Source organism: Tenrec ecaudatus, chromosome 6 (genome assembly GCF_050624435.1).
Source record: "Tenrec ecaudatus isolate mTenEca1 chromosome 6, mTenEca1.hap1, whole genome shotgun sequence".
NCBI classification, from domain to species: domain Eukaryota; kingdom Metazoa; phylum Chordata; class Mammalia; order Afrosoricida; family Tenrecidae; genus Tenrec; species Tenrec ecaudatus.
The window spans coordinates 84,108,085-84,126,049 of NC_134535.1; the positions used below are offsets into that span (position 1 = coordinate 84,108,085).

Genomic DNA, 17,965 nt, shown 5'->3' on the forward strand with positions numbered 1-17,965 from the left:
TCTAGACTCCAGTGTCTATCCTCCCCTTAGAAAGAATTCTTCACATGCCTTAATATCCCAAATGCCTTTAAAAAGCAACAAAGAGAATTATTGTGAGTTGGGTGAAAGTTCACAGAACGGATCAGTTTTCCATTGGACACTGAATTTTGATTTTTTGATTGCTGCCACCCTACAATGTAGCATTCCCCCTACTTCTTTCCCTTTGTGTCCTGTTTCTCCCCGCCCCGCCCCTTTTCCATAATTCTTCTGATTGTTCCTACATGCTGCACCTTTGATTTCAGAAGGTTGTTTATTCTAAGGTGTATATACCTCACTAATGTTATTGTTCTCTGTCTTTTGTTGGACTGAAAAGTAAGTCACAGAGGTGAGTTAATTTGCAGACCTGAAGAGTGATTAAGGACCATAGTCTCAGTTGTTCCACCAGTCTCTGTTTAATAAGTAAACCTGATCTTTTTTAGTTTTGATTTTGGCCTCGTACGTTTCCCACCAATCTATCCAGGATCTTCTAATGTGATCCCTTTCAGAGCAGTTGGTAGTGGTAGCCAGGCACCATCTTGATCTTCTGACTTCGGGGTCATGGAAAGACTGGAGTTGGCACAGCCCATTCATTAGTCACTGGGCTAATTGTTTGCATGTGTCTTTGATTTTCATCACTCTTCTTTCCTTGTGACAGGGAGAAACCAATAGCTGCACCTTGGCTTTCATTTTTGCCTTTCATCATAACTTTATTCTTATTGTTCACTTATTTTTTTCTTTAATCACTTTATTGGGGGCTCATACAACTCATCACAATACATACATCCATTGTATCAAGCACGTTTGTACATTTGTTGCCCTCATCATTCTCAAAACATCTGCTTTCTACTTGAGCCCTTGGTATCAGCTCCTCATTTTTCCCCTCCCTCATGAACCCTTGATAATTTATAAATTATTATTATTTTGTCATATCTTACATTCTCTGACCTATCCCTTTACCCACTTTTCTGTTGTCCGTCCCCCAGAGAGGAGGTTATGTAGGTCCTTGTAATCGGTTCCCTCTTTCTACCCCACCTTCCCTTCACCCTCCTGGTATTGCCACTCTCACCACTGGTCCTGAAGGGATCATCTGTCCTGGATTCCCTGTTTCCAGTTCCTATCTGTACCAGTGTACATCCTCTGGTTTAACTGGATTTGTAAGATAGAATTGGGATCGTTATAGTGAAGGGGAGGAAGCATTTAAGAACTAGGAAAGTTGTATGTTTCATCATTGCTACACTGTACCCTGACTGACTCATCTCCTCCCCATGACCCTTCTGTAAGGGGATGTCCAGTTGCCTACAGATGGGCTTTGGGTCCCCACTCTGTACTCCCCTTCATTCACAATGATATATTTTTGTTCTGTGATTCCTGATACCTGATCCCTTCAACACAGGCTGGTGTGCTTCTTCCGTGTGGGCTTTGTTTCTTCTGAGCTAGATGGCTGCTTGTTTACCTTCAAGCCTGTAAGACCTCAGATGCTATCTCTTGATAGCCGGGCACCATCAGCTTTCTTCACCAATTTGCTTATATGCCCATTTGTCTTCAGCAATAGTGTCTTGCTTTGTTTTTAAATTAAGTCTAAGGTTACTGAAATGTCAGAGTGAAATTTAATGTTAAAACAAAATTACTTTAATAGAACTATTTTGTTAAATTTGTTTTCTTCAACTATATGATATTTGTTTTCTATATTTCTTAAGTTACTTAAACTTTTTATTATGATATATAAGTTAGGAATAATATCAGATGCCTTTTGTGTATCAACACTATTCTAGGTTTGTGTTATGCTATGTACAGCAGGAAATATTAAAGTATATGTTCTGTGTCCCTTGTTTTAGGAAGACTAGTATTTAAGCTTTGGAGACAGACTTCACTGTCATGAAGCATAAAATAATACTAATTTCAAAGTACGTGCTTTTGTGAAATCTAGAAAGAATGTGGTCCAAACTAATTAGGAAAGAACTTGGAGCATATAGAATTGAAAAATGGATACATAAAGAAGAATAGGTGAGGAGGTAAGGTATTCCAATTAGAATGCATACCTTGATCACAAGTCAGAAGGCAAAAATGATCACAGGGACCAACTGGTATGACCAGAGAGAGGGTCTTACTGTATAGTCAGGGGAGCTGAGATTAGATTGGTGAGATGGGCTTGGATACATGGAGTTTGAATTTGAATGGCAATCACTCATTCAGCAAATATTGAGTGGCTGTCACATGCTAGGCTAGATGCAGGGTACTTGAGAGAAAAGAACAAAAAGGTTCTCTGCCTTTATGAATGTTAGCTAGAGGGTAGTGAGGAAAACAAAGGTGGGGTGGGGGAGCCTGTGCAAAGGCCCTAGGGTGAATAAACTGAACAAAAGAGGGTTCTGGAATTACATTATCTATTTAGGATTTAAATAAATAAGTGTTTTTCTCTGCTTCAGGGCAATTTCCCTTCTTTTTTGATAGACATCTTTTATTTTTTGGTCTAATAATTTGTGAAGTGTCTTCAACAAGTATGTGAAAGAATAGAATAAAAAGAGAATGGAGTTTTCCCACCAACTTTTTGAAGCCCTGCCATATATGTATATGCATGTATTTTACTTGAATTTAATAAGTATTTTGAGCATACCATGCTAGATTGTTAGCTACAAACTGATATAAAAATGACCCAATACTAAAAACTTGTTTATAATAGAGTTATATGTAAAAATAATAAGCAGATATGCAAATGCTGGTTTTGGTCTAACATAAACTTAACCAGTAATTAAATCATTTGTTTATTAAAATAGAAATTTTCTCTTTGAAATGGATTAATTAGTTTTGAGTTTCATATTGGAACAGTTTGTGTCTACCTTTACTGTGTGCCAATTAGCAATGAATAAGAATAATAACTCAAATTAAGACTTCCCCAAATGGAGTATCTCTTTCTAAAAAACAAGCAACAAAATTAGATAGATGATTTTACTGTTTATCAATTCAGAAAATATTTGAGTATGTGCAACACTTTAACTAGAAATATCACTTAATTGCCACAGTGTGGAGCTAGAAAGTTTTTAAGGCTGGGTTAGTTGAAAATGTATTTCTTATGTGTTCTTTATTTTTTGAAATGACATATTCCAATATCTGAAGAATACTTTGATGGAAATGCCAGTGAAACATCCAAGTAAAAAAAGAAATATCCAAGTAACCAGCTCTTGTGACTGGTTACTTTAAAATTTCCCCTACTGAAATTGTTAAGTTCATAGGGGATATATTGTTTATTTCTTTGAAAGGAAAACAAGAAATCTGATAATGTGTTCCAAACTATTAAATAAACCAGCATATCACTTAAGCCTATTTGAATTATAGTAACATTTTGTTTGAGGTTTGAGATACAACGTAACTAGGTCACAATGTCCTTGCTTGCTAAAAACTTGTATTTTATGTAAGACTTAATTTCTCAAGAAATCAAGAATGAATTTGTATACTAATTTATAAGTTTAAAATTTAGTTAAATTGAAAAATGTCTTAAGCACACTGTGTTAATTATTTCCCATATTCTTAGGTTAAATTCAAGTGGGGAAATGCCCTTAATACCTAAGACTTTGCAAGCTTTGTATGAAGTTGGCCTAGTTGCAGCTGTGAATTGGGTTAGTTTGACCAACAGCAGATGTACACGTTGGAACCTTTTCCATGATGCTAGTGGGGAGTGATGCTTAAAGATAGATTGAGGTTATCTAGAAAATTGTGAGGTGCTTTTGCAAATATGTTGTAGAAAAGCAGTCTTAGCCAATAGCAAGCAATAAGAAAGTTCTGTCTGGGAAGCAAGCCATGGTTTCTCTTGCAGACTTTCAAAAGAGTTCAAACTCTGTCATCAGTGATTCACCAAAAGCTGGTATCTTCTCTTTCTGTGTCTTTCCAACTGGAATGTTTACATACCCTTTGGGCAGTGTTAAACAGCAGAAGCAAATTGGCTCTTTACTTTCAAATCAATATTTGTATAATTATGTAGCTGGATGGAATTGCAAGCCTAGACATCTATAATATTAATCCACATCTACTGGAGCATACTACAGCAGTTACATTTGAATTTGCTGTTTAACATCTCTCTGGCGCAGCAATGCATGACTGTGAAGGAGGCGGCTTTTGTTTTATAGCTGTAACTGTCCTGGTGCGTGACAGCTGCCCCAAAGGTACCCTTCTTTGATTGCCTTCTGTTCAGGAGCTTTCAGTGTTGGCGTTACATCTGGAGCCAGGTGACTAATGAGTTACTTATTTCATAGCAGATGCCACTGGCTAAGCCAAAAATAAGTGGCCCATTGAAGCTGAAATTCTTCTCTACAAAACCCTCATCTGGAGTGATGAATATATATCCAGGGTCCCAGGGTCTGCTCCTGATTGTTTTCAGTTGAATTTGCCTATCGTTCAGCCAGTCTTCTGTCTTGGGAGTAAAGCTAACCATAGGACTCGTTTGTTAGAGCATTTAGACTCATTTTGGTACTTGAATTTATTAAAGTTTCCTTCTCTCCTCAGAATTCATCCAATTGGCAAAGGACTTTGAGGATTTTCGTAAGAAATGGCAGAGAACAGACCAAGAGCTGGGGAAATACAAGGATCTTTTGATGAAAGCGGAGACTGAGCGAAGCGCTCTGGATGTTAAGCTGAAGCATGCACGCAATCAGGTGGACGTAGAGATCAAACGGAGGCAGCGAGCTGAGGCTGACTGTGAGAAGCTGGTGTGTAATGTTTTCTGTGTGATGGTGGGAGAGGGAGACGCCAGATCTGTCCGGGTCTCTTCTCTCACATCGAAGAACTGAAAGCTACTTACCCATTGACAACTTATTGACGTTGAAATCCTACTCTAGGAATCCTGTTCTTCAAAGTGTAAAATTCCTTTTCTTTTCCTTAAGCTTAAAAATAATACTTAATAGGCAGGATTTCAAGTGAGAATTTAAAAAATTAAAATTGGAGGGAAGGCAGAGAAATGCTGTGTACTTGACCTGTCCCAGATACTGACCATTCTCCATTGTTGACTCTAAGTGCTACTCAGAATCTCCTCCTCTCTTGTCAACAGCTGGTAGTCTGTTATTGATCAGCCTTGACAACGCCTAAATCTCGCCTCAGCCCTCTCCAATTCAGTGTAAAGGGCTAGATGTATTCCACCAGTGGAACGCAATGACTGACATAGTACACCATCACTTTGATACACTGGTGTAAGTCATGGTGCAAAGGGAAGCCTTTGCTAGGAGGGACTAATCCATCTTGGTACAGTGTTAGGTGTCCCAGTAAGCACATATTGTCTGGTTCTAGTATGTTGCAGTTTTGTATCCATTTTAATTCATTTTGCTCCTCCATTTAGACAGGTGGGTGGCTGCGTTGAGCCATAGGAGAAGCCAATAATTGTCCTGATAAAATGACACTAAAGTGTTTTTGTTACACAGAATCTATTTGATGCTCTCATTTTGCATTCCTTGCCTCTTGGGCTAGCAGATCGATTTAGAAATCTTATGGCAGAAACCCCACTATTCTAATTGGAGTTCATTTTCACCAGTCAGAAATCAGAGGCACAATCTGGGCTTGATGTGAATTAATATGCTATTGGTGTAGCAGTCTTCTTGAAGGCCCATTTGCATAATGCTGTATTTTAATGTCTTCTGGTCTGCCTGTCCCATAAATTTGAGGTGAAACTCTCTTCCCTGGCTAGTTATGATGTTTTACCCTGCTGTCGTCCATAGGAACGACAGATTCAGCTGATTCGAGAGATGCTCATGTGTGATACATCTGGCAGCATTCAACTAAGTGAGGAGCAAAAATCAGCTCTGGCTTTTCTCAACAGGGGCCAACCATCCAATGGCAATGCCGGGAACAAAAGGTGGGGAACTGCATCTGTTGTTATCTGATCTTGTGAGCAACACAGCTGTCAGAAGTTCATGTTATCTGAACTCTGAAAAATACTGCTTCTGAAATGTGTGCTGAATAAGGCAGAAAGACTTTGGGGGAAGGGTTGGAAATAAAGACACAGAGACCTTCTTATTTTAATTTTTTTTCCCCCCGTAGGAAGTTGTTTCATCCTGGGTAAAACTTGGATGTGAGTGCTACCTTGCACATCACTAAGTAAACCTGCATATTGCTAGGAAACCCAAAGGTGAAAGTGGCAGTTCAGCAGTACTTCCCATGTTTACTCTCCAGAGAGCTCTTGTAGCTTCTTATAGTTGAGAAAAGCTTCTGTGACCAAAACCAGACAATAATTTTGGTTCCACTGCATAATTTTTTAAAGCGGCCTCAACCAGCCTTTGAATTTAACCCCCTAATACAGTAAGTAGGGAAAGGTCAGCACTCTTAGGGCAGTTTACCTTGCCACCTGGTTGTTTTATGGGGAATCTTTATACCTAAGAAGATGTATGAGCATATGTAATTTTGAAAAAAGCCAATACTTGCTGATACTCTGTCGCAGACAGCATCCACAGTGGGATCAAATGGAACTTCACTCCTCTACCTTGTGAATTTTTAGTAGCCTATTGCACAGGCTCAGCAGAGATTAGCACCTGTACCCAACTGTAACTTTCAACTACTGTTAACAAGGCTTCCGTTATGCAGCAGCTGGGCTCTATGTGTGCCAGGGCACACACACACCCTCCCCCATGGACGCCGTGGAAGCAACTCATCTCAGCTGGGGTTTGCATGGGTGATTCTCATGAAGGAAATACTGTTCTGAAGTTACTAGTTACTTGACTGGCAGGACTTATTCTGACTGTTGGTGGGTCTTAAAACGTTCTTCTGTGTCTAATACTGTATTGTTTCGTTCATCTAGACTGTCGACCATTGATGAATCTGGTTCCATTTTATCAGATATCAGCTTTGACAAGACTGATGAATCTCTGGTAATGGACATTTGATCTCTGGGAATTACCTACTATTTTCACCTTTGCTCCCTTAGGAACATTTCTTCTGAACATCTTGTTGCTTTTAATACTCAATATGTTATAGATTTTGGCCTAGCACTTAAAAAAATAAGTGTATACAAGCTGTATGAGACTGGCCAATCGATTTCATTTCTAGAAGTATGAATATAGAACCCATTATTTGTCATGAGGTTACTTTAAAGTACCTCCAAGCTGCATGTACTAATTGATTACTTCTTGACTTAACAAAAAGGCAATCAAAGAATTAGCAAGACTGTATCTAGGCAGTTTGTTTTCGGCTCTTTGGGTGAATGGACTTGTGCCTTATTTCTGATTTAGTTTGGTCCTTTGAAACTTAGACGTAATTCACAATTAGAAGTTTCCCCTGTGACTTTAACCAGAAGACTGTGATGAGAGTTTTAGGCCTACATGTTGCTTTAACTGAAAATGATTGCTGTGTTACTCTACATTTATGGGGCAGTACATTTCTCTTAACTGAAGGTGAGATCTCCACATAATGGGACATCTCCTGATATTTCAATCTTTGATATTCAAGGGACTGGTTGTCATGGATTGATTTGTTTCCTCCCAAAATATCTGTCTGTTCAGTGGGGCCATGATTTTCGCTGGCTTGGGAAGTGTATAATGGTCTGATTTGGCCATTAAATAATGCTGTAATTGACCTCCCATGATAGGATCTGATACAATCAGCTGATCAGAGAGAAAAACCTTTATCTTTACCTTTGAGTAGGAACTCTGAATTTGGACTTCTAGCCTTCTAACCTGGGACAGATTAAATTTCTCTTTGTTGAAGCCACCCATTTGTGGTGTGGTATTTCTAGATAATCAAGACATTGGCGGTTCATTGCTTTGTGTAACAAATAAACCAGTAGGTTAATAGGGGTTTTTGGTGGTTACTTTTCTAATGATGGCAAAACAAGTAGCCATCTAATTGTTATGTACGAGTAGGGTTTTCTTCTGTCCAAATTCAATGTTTGACTTAGAGAAATAATTGCTATTTCATAAGCATAAAAATGAGATAGCACCTTTTTGTAATAAGAGAGTTCTGGTGGCCTCGTGGGCTGAGGGCTGAGGCTCAAAACCACCAGTCCATCCACAATGAACCATCAAAGTCTACTTCTTTTGGTATGAAAATTTTCTTGATTAAAAAAAAATTATAACAGTGGTTTTCATAAATATTTGCTCTTTTGGGTTTAACTAACTTCACTCTACATACTATCCTCCAAATCCATTTATGCTATGAGGTGCTTCAGAGTTTCATCATTGTTCCTTAATGGTCTGTAGTATCTGTAGTTTATTATTGTGTGTATGTCCCAAGGTTTGTTTATTCATTCTTCCACCAGTAGGCATTTAGGTTTCCATCTTTGTGCTGTTTGTGAATAGTGCTGCTATAAACATGAGTTTGCATATGTCTGTCCATGTTAAGTGTTTTAGAATTTCTGTAGGATATATGCCGAGTAGCACCATTGCTCAGTTACTGTCAGTTGTGTGAGGAACCACCATACCACTTTCCACCGTGGTTGTATTGTTTTACAGCCCTGCCAGCAGATGGGGTTCCAGTCTCTCCATACCCACTCCAGCATTTGTTGTTACTGCTTTCTTGAACTTTGCTATCAATTTTGGGGTGAGATGGTTTCTCATAATTGCTTTGATTTGTCTCTCTCAGATGACTAGTGATCATGAGCATTTCTCCATGTTTGTTGGTTACTTGGATGTCTTTTAGTCAACTGTCCATATTCTCTGCGCATTTTAAAATTAGGCTATTCATCTTGTTGAAGTTTTTTTTGGTTTTTTAAAATACTTTTATTGGGGGCTCTTACATCTCTTATCACAATCCCTACATTCTTCCAGTGTGTCAAGCACATTTGCACATGTCACCATAATCATTTGCAAAGCATTCTCTTCCCATTTGAGGCCCTGATAATCAATTCCCCATTTCTCCCCTCTCCCTCCCATACCTACCCTCCTTCACAAACCCTTGATAAATTACAGATTATTTTTTTCCATATCTTAAATTGTTCTCTGTCACCCCTCACCCATTTTTCTGATATTCGTCCCCCTGGGATTGTTGAAGTTTTTAAAATAGACTTTAGGGATTACAAATCCTTTTGTCTACTCTGTCATTGCCAAACTCTTTTCCCCAGTCTGTGAGTTTTCTTTTTACCCCTTTGATAAAATCTTTTGTACGTAATTGTCTTAATTTTAGGAGATCCCAGGCATCTGTTCTATCTTCTGTGTGTTTTCCAATAAGTTTGATACTGTGTTTATGCCATGTCGTAGGACCATTAAGTTTGTCTTATTTTTTTCATTGATGATCTATACAGTTCTATGGTCTTCACTTAAGTCTTTAATCCATATTGAGTTCATTTTATATATGGAGTGTGGTATAGGTTCTGATTCATTCTTCTGCAAATGGAAATTCTGTTTTGTCTGTACTGTTTTTAAATGGACAATCTCTTCATTTACCGTATATTCGGCTTATACACGGGTCATTGGTACCCCAGCAAGGTGTGACATCTTGCGGGTGATTGCTGTTCCTCCGCTGTTCATTCAAAGTCCCGCTGACACTGCAGGACTTTGAATGTTTGCTTATTCACATCTAACCAATCAGAGCCTTCCTATGATGTGGACGGCACCAATTGGTCCTAGCACCCGTAGTGATTCATTTACGCGGCAGCTGAACTGGTAAGATGCGTCTGTGGCTGCGCTCAGTCTCTCCCCTCTGGTCTTTGTGTTAATTCACATCCTGCATTTCCCACCCTAGGCTTATATTCGAGTCAATCAGTTTTTCTGGTTTCCCGAGTAATAATTAGGTACCTCGGCTTATACTCGGGTCGGTTTATATTCAAGTATATACGGTACTACATTTCAATCCTTTTTCAAAAATTAGTTGTCTGAAGCTGGATGGATTTCTGGGTTCTCGATCCTGTTCCATTAGCCTGTGTATCTCTCTTGTACCAGGCTGTTTTGACTACTGGGCTATCTAGTATAGATTTTGAGATCAGGAACTTTGAGAAGCTTCCTAGTTTGTTCTCCTTATTTAGTACTGCTTTGCTTACCCAGGGCTTCTTTCCTTTCCATAACAAAGTTGATAATTAGTTTTTCCATCTCTTTAAAGAATGATGCTGGTATCTAGTTTGGATTACATTACGCCTGTATATAGCTTTGGTTAATATTGACATGTTCACAATGTTAAGTTCTGTCCATGAACGTGGTACCTTCTTCCATTTATGTAGGTCTCTTGGTGACTTGTATTAGTGGGTTTGTGTGTGTGTGTACGTGTTTTTTTCTTCTGGTTAGACTTATTCCTAACTATTCTTTTGTGAATGCTATTGCTTTCTAGATTTCCTTTTCAGAGCTCTTTTATTTTTTAATCATTTTATTTGGGGCTCATACAACTCTTATCACAATCCATACATACATTCATTGTGTAAAGCATATTTGTACATATGTTACCTTCATCATTCTCAAAACATTTGCTCTCCACTTAAGCCCCTGGCATCAGCTCCTCAATTTTCTCCCTCCCTCTTTGGTCCCCCCTTCCCTCATGAACCCTTGATAATTTATAAATTATTATTTTGTCATATCTTACACTGTCCGACATCTCCCTTCCCTCCCTTTTCTGTTGTCCGTCCCCCAGGGAGGAGGTAACATGTAGATCCCTGTAATCAGTTCCCCCTTTCTACCCCACCCTCCCTCCACTCTCCCGGATCATGATAGTGGGTGGGGAAGAAGCATTTAGGAACTAGAGGAAAGTTGTACGTTTCATCATTGCTACACTGTACCCTCACTGACTTGTCTCCTCCCCGACATCCTTCCGTTAAGGGATGTCCAGTTGCCTACAGATGGGCTTTGGATTCCCACTCTGCACGCCCCCCTCATTCACAATGATAGGACTTTTTTGTTCTGTGATGCCTGATACCTGATCTCTTTGACACCTTGTGATCACATAGGCTGGTGTGTATCTTCCATGTGGGCTTTGTTGCTTCTGAGCTAGATGGCCGCTTGTTTACCTTCAAGTCTTTAAGAGCCTAGACGCTATATCTTTTGATAGCTGGGCTCTATCAGCTTTCTTCAGCTCACTTGCTTATGTCCCAGCATTGTCTTCAGTGATTGTGTCGGATAGCTGAGCATCATGGAATGCCAATTTAATAGAACAAAATATTCTTGCATTGAGGGAGTGTTTGAGTGGAGGCCCAATGTCCATCTGCTACCTTAATACTTATAAACCTATAAATATATGCACATAGATCTATTTCCCCATCCTCATATGTACATGCCAGTATTTAGACCTCTATCAATGCCCTTTGCCTCCTAGCTCTTTCCTCTTTTTCCTTTGACTTTCCTCTTGTCCCAATATCATGCTCAGCCTTCATTTGGGTTTTAGTACTTCCTCTCAGTTACATTACCCTTGACCACGTCCAACCAGGCCTCCTACACCCTCCTCACCATGGATTTGGATCACTTGTTCCCTTGTCCCTGGGTTTGTTAACACCACATCCTTTACCCCCCTTCCCCTCTCCCATGCCCCCGTCCCCAACTGTCAGTCCCATTGTTTTCTCCTCCAGATTGTTCATCCAGCCTATCTTATTTAGACAGACCTGCGGAGATAATAACATGCACAAAAACATGACAGAGCAAAACCAAGCAACAAAAGAAAAAAACAAAACAACAAAAAGCCAATGACAAAAAAACCACAATAACAAAAACACACAACACAACAACAACAAAAAGGAAAAGCTTGTAGTTAGTTCAAGGATTGTTTGTTGACCTTTTCCAGTTGAGTCTGATGGGGTATTCCCTGGGGGACGTCGTTGCTCTGTTCCCCTTGCTGTTCTGTTGCATGTTCTTAGTGTTTTGCCTCGGTGTGGTGGGATCAGATGGGGTGGAATTCCTACACTGTGTCTCCAGTGTTGTTCCCTGTAGGGTTATGTATGGGTCAGTGAGGGATGTTGTATCTCATAGTGGGGCCGACCATGTGGCCTTCTGTGTGGATTGGCTCAGAGCTCTTTATTATACAGGAATCTGATTGACTTTTGTATGTTGATCTGATACTGTGCAGTGTTGCTGGGTCTTTCGATCAGTTCCAACAGTTTTCTTGTTGACTCTTTGGGGTTTTTAAGATGTAGAATCATATCATTTGCAAATAGAGTTTTGCGTCTTCTTTGTCAATATGGATACCTTTGATTTCTTTTCTTTTTTCCTTCTGTTTAGCTCTAGCTAAGACGTATGGTAGGCTATTGAATATGTGATGATAAAGGCTATTCTTTTCTGGTTCCCATTTGCAGCGGCAAGACAATTCTTCAGTAGTGAACATCGGTTTTTCAGGGCCTAGAGAAGCGGAATGGTTGAGAGACATAAAACTTTAAAATAGAACTGTTTATGTGGTAACATTGCACAGACCATTTTATTAGATAGTAGCAGTCCCTTGAGGGCAGGAATCACACCTAACATTCTGTAAGTTCTAAAGCTAATTGCAAAAATAACCAGAAATAAGGGACCAGGCACTAGATCTAATCACGGCACAAGATGATTCTTTAACCTTTCCTTGCCTCTGTAGTATTGATTCATGATTCTATTATAATAGCTTCAATTTTTGAAAGAAAGCATGTTAACTTTCTAAAGCTTTATAGCTACAACATTTGAGATCTGTCCCCACTTCCCCCAAATTGTAAGTTAGGTAACCTGACTCAAGAAGCCTTGAAAGAAGTTACTTGTAAATTTATACAACATTCAGGACAAGTTTAGACAAAGAGAGAAATTAATACGATGTAATTGTCAACAGGATTGGGATTCTTCTTTGGTGAAGACTTTCAAACTGAAGAAAAGACAAAAAAGGGTAGGTTGGTTTTGATCATTTATTTACAAAGTAACAATAAAAGCATTTTCTCTGGAAATGTTGCTGGGATACCATGTTCCTGACGTGTTGTTTTAGCTATTATTGTTTGACATAATGTCATGAATTAATCCATTAATGCGTGGTGGGTAGATATTGGTGGGAAGATTGAGGTAGTAACTTGATACAGGGTCCTAGAAAGGAGTCTGCCCTATTTTACTGGTCTGCGCTGCATCTCAATTCATCCTTACACCAGAAAGGATATATTTAAGTTTGTTTTGTGTTGTCATAGGAATTTTTATGCAAGACTTTTGTGCTCTAATGTAAGCTTCAGATGAAATGTGTGCATAACGGGATCTACAGAGATCTGTGTGCATGTTGAGGGTGCACAATGTGTTTCCAAAGACTTCATGTCCTTAGGTAGGATGACAGCTCTGCTTCTCTAGTGCTGTCATCTACATTTGCTGCTTCATTTCTTTTGGGCACTGGGGGCATTTTTGGGTTGGCATAACTTAAACTTTCTACGGAAATAGGCAATATAGAAGAGAGCACATTGCTCTTGTCCCGGTCACTGGGACTTGCATACTCAATTGCCTGGTGGGATAATTTTGTCTTAGGTTCTTCATGTCTTCTACTTGGCACTAAAATCATTGCTTGTGTCCCCTTTCTAGCGCTCTAATAGCCGACAGTTTGTTGACGGCCCACCTGGACCTGTAAAGAAAACTCGTTCCATTGGTTCCACTGTAGACCAGGTGAGACGAGTCAGACATCTGGGGAGAGAAGTCTGTTGTTGCACACAGCTGAGATTAGTGGCCTCACAGTGTTCTTTTGGGAGAGCTCTTTGGGGAGAGTTTTCTATGTAGTAGTATGCTCTTCATTTATAACGCATGAAATTACTCTGACCATGTAAACATCTGTTGGCTTTATGTTTGGTTCTTAGGTTGTTTGTATGTACGAAGGGCAAGACAGAAAGTACTGCTACCAGAGTTCTGGCTCATACTTGCACAGTTTATTTCAAGCAAAACCTTGTTAAACATGCCTCTGCAATCAGTGGGTGCCGGTAGGCAAGTTCTCTAAGTAATACACTTGACTTAGGCTCGGTAAGGTGCCTGAAGGAAAGGAAACCAAAAGGTCCCATGAAACACTGGCTTCTGAGGGATCTGCTGGGCCAGTTCAAGTCAAGGCAGAGACGTCAGCTAACAAGGTTATGGCAACTGCTTTGGGGAACTACCAAAGGGAAACTTAGATATTATTTTCTCAAAAGGCTGTTTAGAGGCTTATTAGGAAGAAGTTTTAGGCAAATGAATTGCATTGGTGAGAAAGGGGGATTTGTTTTTCCATCACAACAATGCACTTTTTTTCATTCTTTGAGAGTAGTATGGAAATAATTTCTTTTTTTAATCATTTTATTAGGGGCACTTACAACTCTTATCACAATCCGTACAGACATCCATTGTGTAAAGCACATTTGTACATTCATTGCCCTCATCATTCTCAAAACATTTGCTCTCCACGAAACCCCTGGCACCAGCTCCTCATTTTTTCCCCTCCCTCACTGCAACCCCCGTCCCGTGAACCCTTGATAATTTATAAATTATTATTTTGTCATAGTTTATACTGTCCAACGTCTCCCTTCACCGGCTTTTGTCTGTCCCCAGGGAGGAGGTTGTATGTAGATCCTGGTAATGAGTTCCCCCTTCCACCCTCCCTCCCTCGGAAATAAGTTCTTTAAGGAAAGGTAATACCTGCTTAGTCCCAAAGAGCTCGAGGTGAAAGATGTCCCAAACATCCAACTCTTCGGAGATGGCATTTGGCTCTATCCGCGGCCCCTCCCCGCTCCCTTAAGTGTGTGTAGTCCCTTACACCCCTGGAGTTTGCAATTTGTTGGAGCATCCTACAGCAACAGGAAACTAAGGCAACAGCTCACGTGGGGTGGGAGTGTTCTGCAATCCCAAATCTGAAACTCGGGTGGAGGCAAGCGAAATGCGGGCGGAGTCCAGAGCCAGAAACCAAAAAATGCCCCAAAGTCACAGCAGATCCTCTTGCTTCTCCCACAGCTCAGTCAGGAAATAGAGGTGAGGTGATGTGTGTTAGAGCTGTGTGGGGCACCAGTGCATAGTCCCCATTCAAGGAAAAGAAAGGATGGTGTGTTAAGTGGCACCCTGAGCTAAGGCGGAGTTTTATCCCACTGCGATCTTGGCCACTAGTGTAGTAGAGAATGCCCTCCGAAATGGGAGCACAGCCACAGATGTGTCAAGCCCAGAACTGTTATATGTCACATAAGGAATTATGACTAGAAGGGCCATACTAACTCACTAGAACTCAGCAAGGACTGTCCTAGGAGATTTGAGTCCGCCTCCAAGGATGCCACAACTGCCATTTTGAAAAGCACAGAATTCTTCTGGGAAGAATTAGGGATGTGGAAACACTGCATTCAGAAGTGTATAGATCTAGATGAAGGCTATGCTGAGAAACAATAGCATCACATTGTGATCATTTGTTTAATAAAGGTTTATATGAATTTTTGGCAATCGTTTAAATAAAAATTATCCCTGTACGTCCTAAGTCCTGACCATTCCAACATACCTGGTAATGGAGGAAGACATTTGATTCTTGATGTTTGCTTGCCCTTTGTGGCTACTTTTGTTTCAGGGGAATGACTCCATAGTTGCAAAGACTACAGTAACTGTTCCCAATGATGGTGGGCCTATTGAAGCTGTGTCTACTATTGAGACTGTGCCCTATTGGACCAGGAGCCGAAGGAAAACAGGTCTGTTGGCTTTGTGTTAATTGCTTGTGTACAACAATTGGTGAAATTTGGGAGAATTGGTTTCTTAGAAAGAAGGATGGGGGAGGGGAGGGGAGGGAAGAAATAAAGAAGGATCCGGGTATCGTATATATTAGTTTCTCTCACATGTTAAGTAGCTTCTTTCACCTGTTTAGTAAGGACCTGAGAACTATTTGTGTCATGCTTTACCTTGGAATTGATATCTTTGGCTTTACTTATGTAGTAACGTATTATGAAACTCCTAGGTTTTTGTTTTGTTTTTTTTGCATGGTTATTGTTACTTACCTTTGGTTATGGTCATACAAACATTGCTATCTATTGATTAAAATATGGGTTAGGATTCAGAAGGAACCCAATGCTTGAGTCACAAAGCTTAAGGCTCCTTGATTTTTAGGTGCTTTACAACCTTGGAATAGTGACTCCACCCTGAGCAGCCGGCCGCCGGAGCCCAGAACCGAGACAGACAGTGCCAGCACTCCCCAGAGTAATGGAGGAATGCGCTTGCATGACTTTGTCTCCAAGACGGTAAATCTAGGAAGGCTCTTTTCACTTCTGTTTTTAATCATTTTATGGGGGGCTCATACAACTCTTATTACAATCCATTGTACAAAGTACATTTGTACATTTGTTACCCTCATCATTCTCAAAATATTTGCTCTCCATGTAAGTCCCTGGCATCAGCTCCTCATTTTCCCCCTTCCTCCATGCTCTCCCTCCCTCATGGACCTTTGATAATTTATAAATTATTATTTTGTCATATCTTACACTATCCAGCATCTCCCTTCACCCACTTTTCTTTTGTCCACCCCCCAGGGAGGAGGTTATATGTAGATCCTTGTAATCAGTTCCTCCTCTCTACACCCACCTTTCCTCCACCCTTCCGGTATCGCCACTCTTACCACTGGTCCTGAAGGGATCATCCGTCATGGATTCCCTGTGTTTCCAGTTCCTATATGTACCAGTGTACATCTCTGGTCTAGCCAGATTTGTAAGGTAGAATTGGGATCATGATAGTGGATGGGGAGGAAGCATTTAGGAACTAGAGGAAAGTTGTATGTTTCATCATTGCTACCCTGCACCCTGACTGGCTTGTCTCCTCCCCATGACCTTTCCGTAAGGGGATGTCCAGTTGCCTACAGATGGGCTTTGGGTCCCGACTCCGCACTCCCCTTCATTCACAATGATAAATGATTTTTTGTTCTGTGATCCCTTCGGCACCTTGTGATCACAGGCTGGTGTGCTTCTTCCATGTGGGCTTTGTTGCTTCTGAGCTAGATGGCTGCTTGTTTACCTTCAAGCCTTTAAGATCCCAGATGCTATATCATTTGATAGCCGGGCTCCATCAGCTTTCTTCACCACATTTGCTTATGTACCGGCATTGTCTTCAGCAATTGTGTCGGGAAGGTGAGCATCATGGAATGCCTGTTTAATAGAGCAAAGTATTCTTGCATTGAGGGAGTGTTTGAGTGGAGGCCCAATGTCCATCTGCTACCTTAATACTAAACCTATAAATATATGCACATAAATCTATTTTCCCACCTTCATATAAATATATTTACATATGTACATGCCTTTATTTAGACCTCTATAAATGCCCTTTGCGACCTACCTCTTTCCTCTCTTTCCTTTTACTTTCCTCTTGTCCCACTATCATGCTCAGCCTTCATTTGGGTTACAGTAATTCCTCTCGGTTATATTACCCTTGATCACGCCCTACCAGGCCTCCTACACCCTCCTCACCATGGATTTGGATCACTTGTTGTTCCCTTGACCTTGGGTTTGTTAACACAACCTCCTTTGGCTCCTTTTTCTTTTGGACACAATTTTTTAAATTTTATTTTTAATTTTTGTTTATTTATCAATCATATTGGGGTATTCTTAAAACAATCCATTATTCAGTTGTATTTAGCACACTTGTACATATGTTGCCATCAACATTTCCGAAATATTTTCTTTCTACTTGAGCCCTTGGTATCAGCTCCTCTTTTTACCCCTTGCCCACCCCCTCACCCCATCCCACCCTCGTGAATCATTGATCACTAAAAATTTTTAATAACAAAAGCAATATACATTAGGAACACATTTAAGTAATCTAGTGTTATAAAGGTAGATGTGGAAAACATTTTTCTCCCTGTCCTAGTTCATTTTCCAAGGGTAACTGCAGGTGACAGTAAGTTTCTATCTTTTACTCTATGAATAATATTTTAAAAAGCAATATTTCAGAAGAATTTGTGCTTTTTAGTGATTCATGCTTAAATTTTTATGCTAGAACACAGCCTCTTAGATTCTTTAAATGTTTTCACTCTGTATCAATCGATTTCCTCATCAAAACCTGACAGGGCTGAGTGTATCAACCAGCATCCTGGCTTGTCTGAGTCCTATGAAAGTGAGCAGCAGATTTAATATCCAGCTTTCCTGAGTCCTTGTTGGGAAGTTTTA

At 40.1% G+C, this 17,965-nt stretch overlaps 1 protein-coding gene across 3 annotated transcripts in view; it reads left to right on the top strand.

Moving 5' to 3' along the window:
• RACGAP1 (Rac GTPase activating protein 1) overlaps positions 1 to 17,965 on the top strand; it is a 40,523-nt gene that overhangs the window by 15,202 nt on the left and 7,356 nt on the right. For all 3 annotated transcript variants that reach the window (XM_075551716.1, XM_075551717.1, XM_075551715.1), the window contains 7 exons: positions 4,513 to 4,715; positions 5,715 to 5,851; positions 6,791 to 6,860; positions 12,688 to 12,741; positions 13,410 to 13,490; positions 15,391 to 15,508; positions 15,921 to 16,051. In XM_075551716.1, the coding sequence (XP_075407831.1) occupies positions 4,602 to 4,715; positions 5,715 to 5,851; positions 6,791 to 6,860; positions 12,688 to 12,741; positions 13,410 to 13,490; positions 15,391 to 15,508; positions 15,921 to 16,051 (705 nt within the window). In that variant the 5' untranslated portion in view covers positions 4,513 to 4,601. The remainder of the gene's footprint in view (positions 1 to 4,512; positions 4,716 to 5,714; positions 5,852 to 6,790; positions 6,861 to 12,687; positions 12,742 to 13,409; positions 13,491 to 15,390; positions 15,509 to 15,920; positions 16,052 to 17,965) is intronic.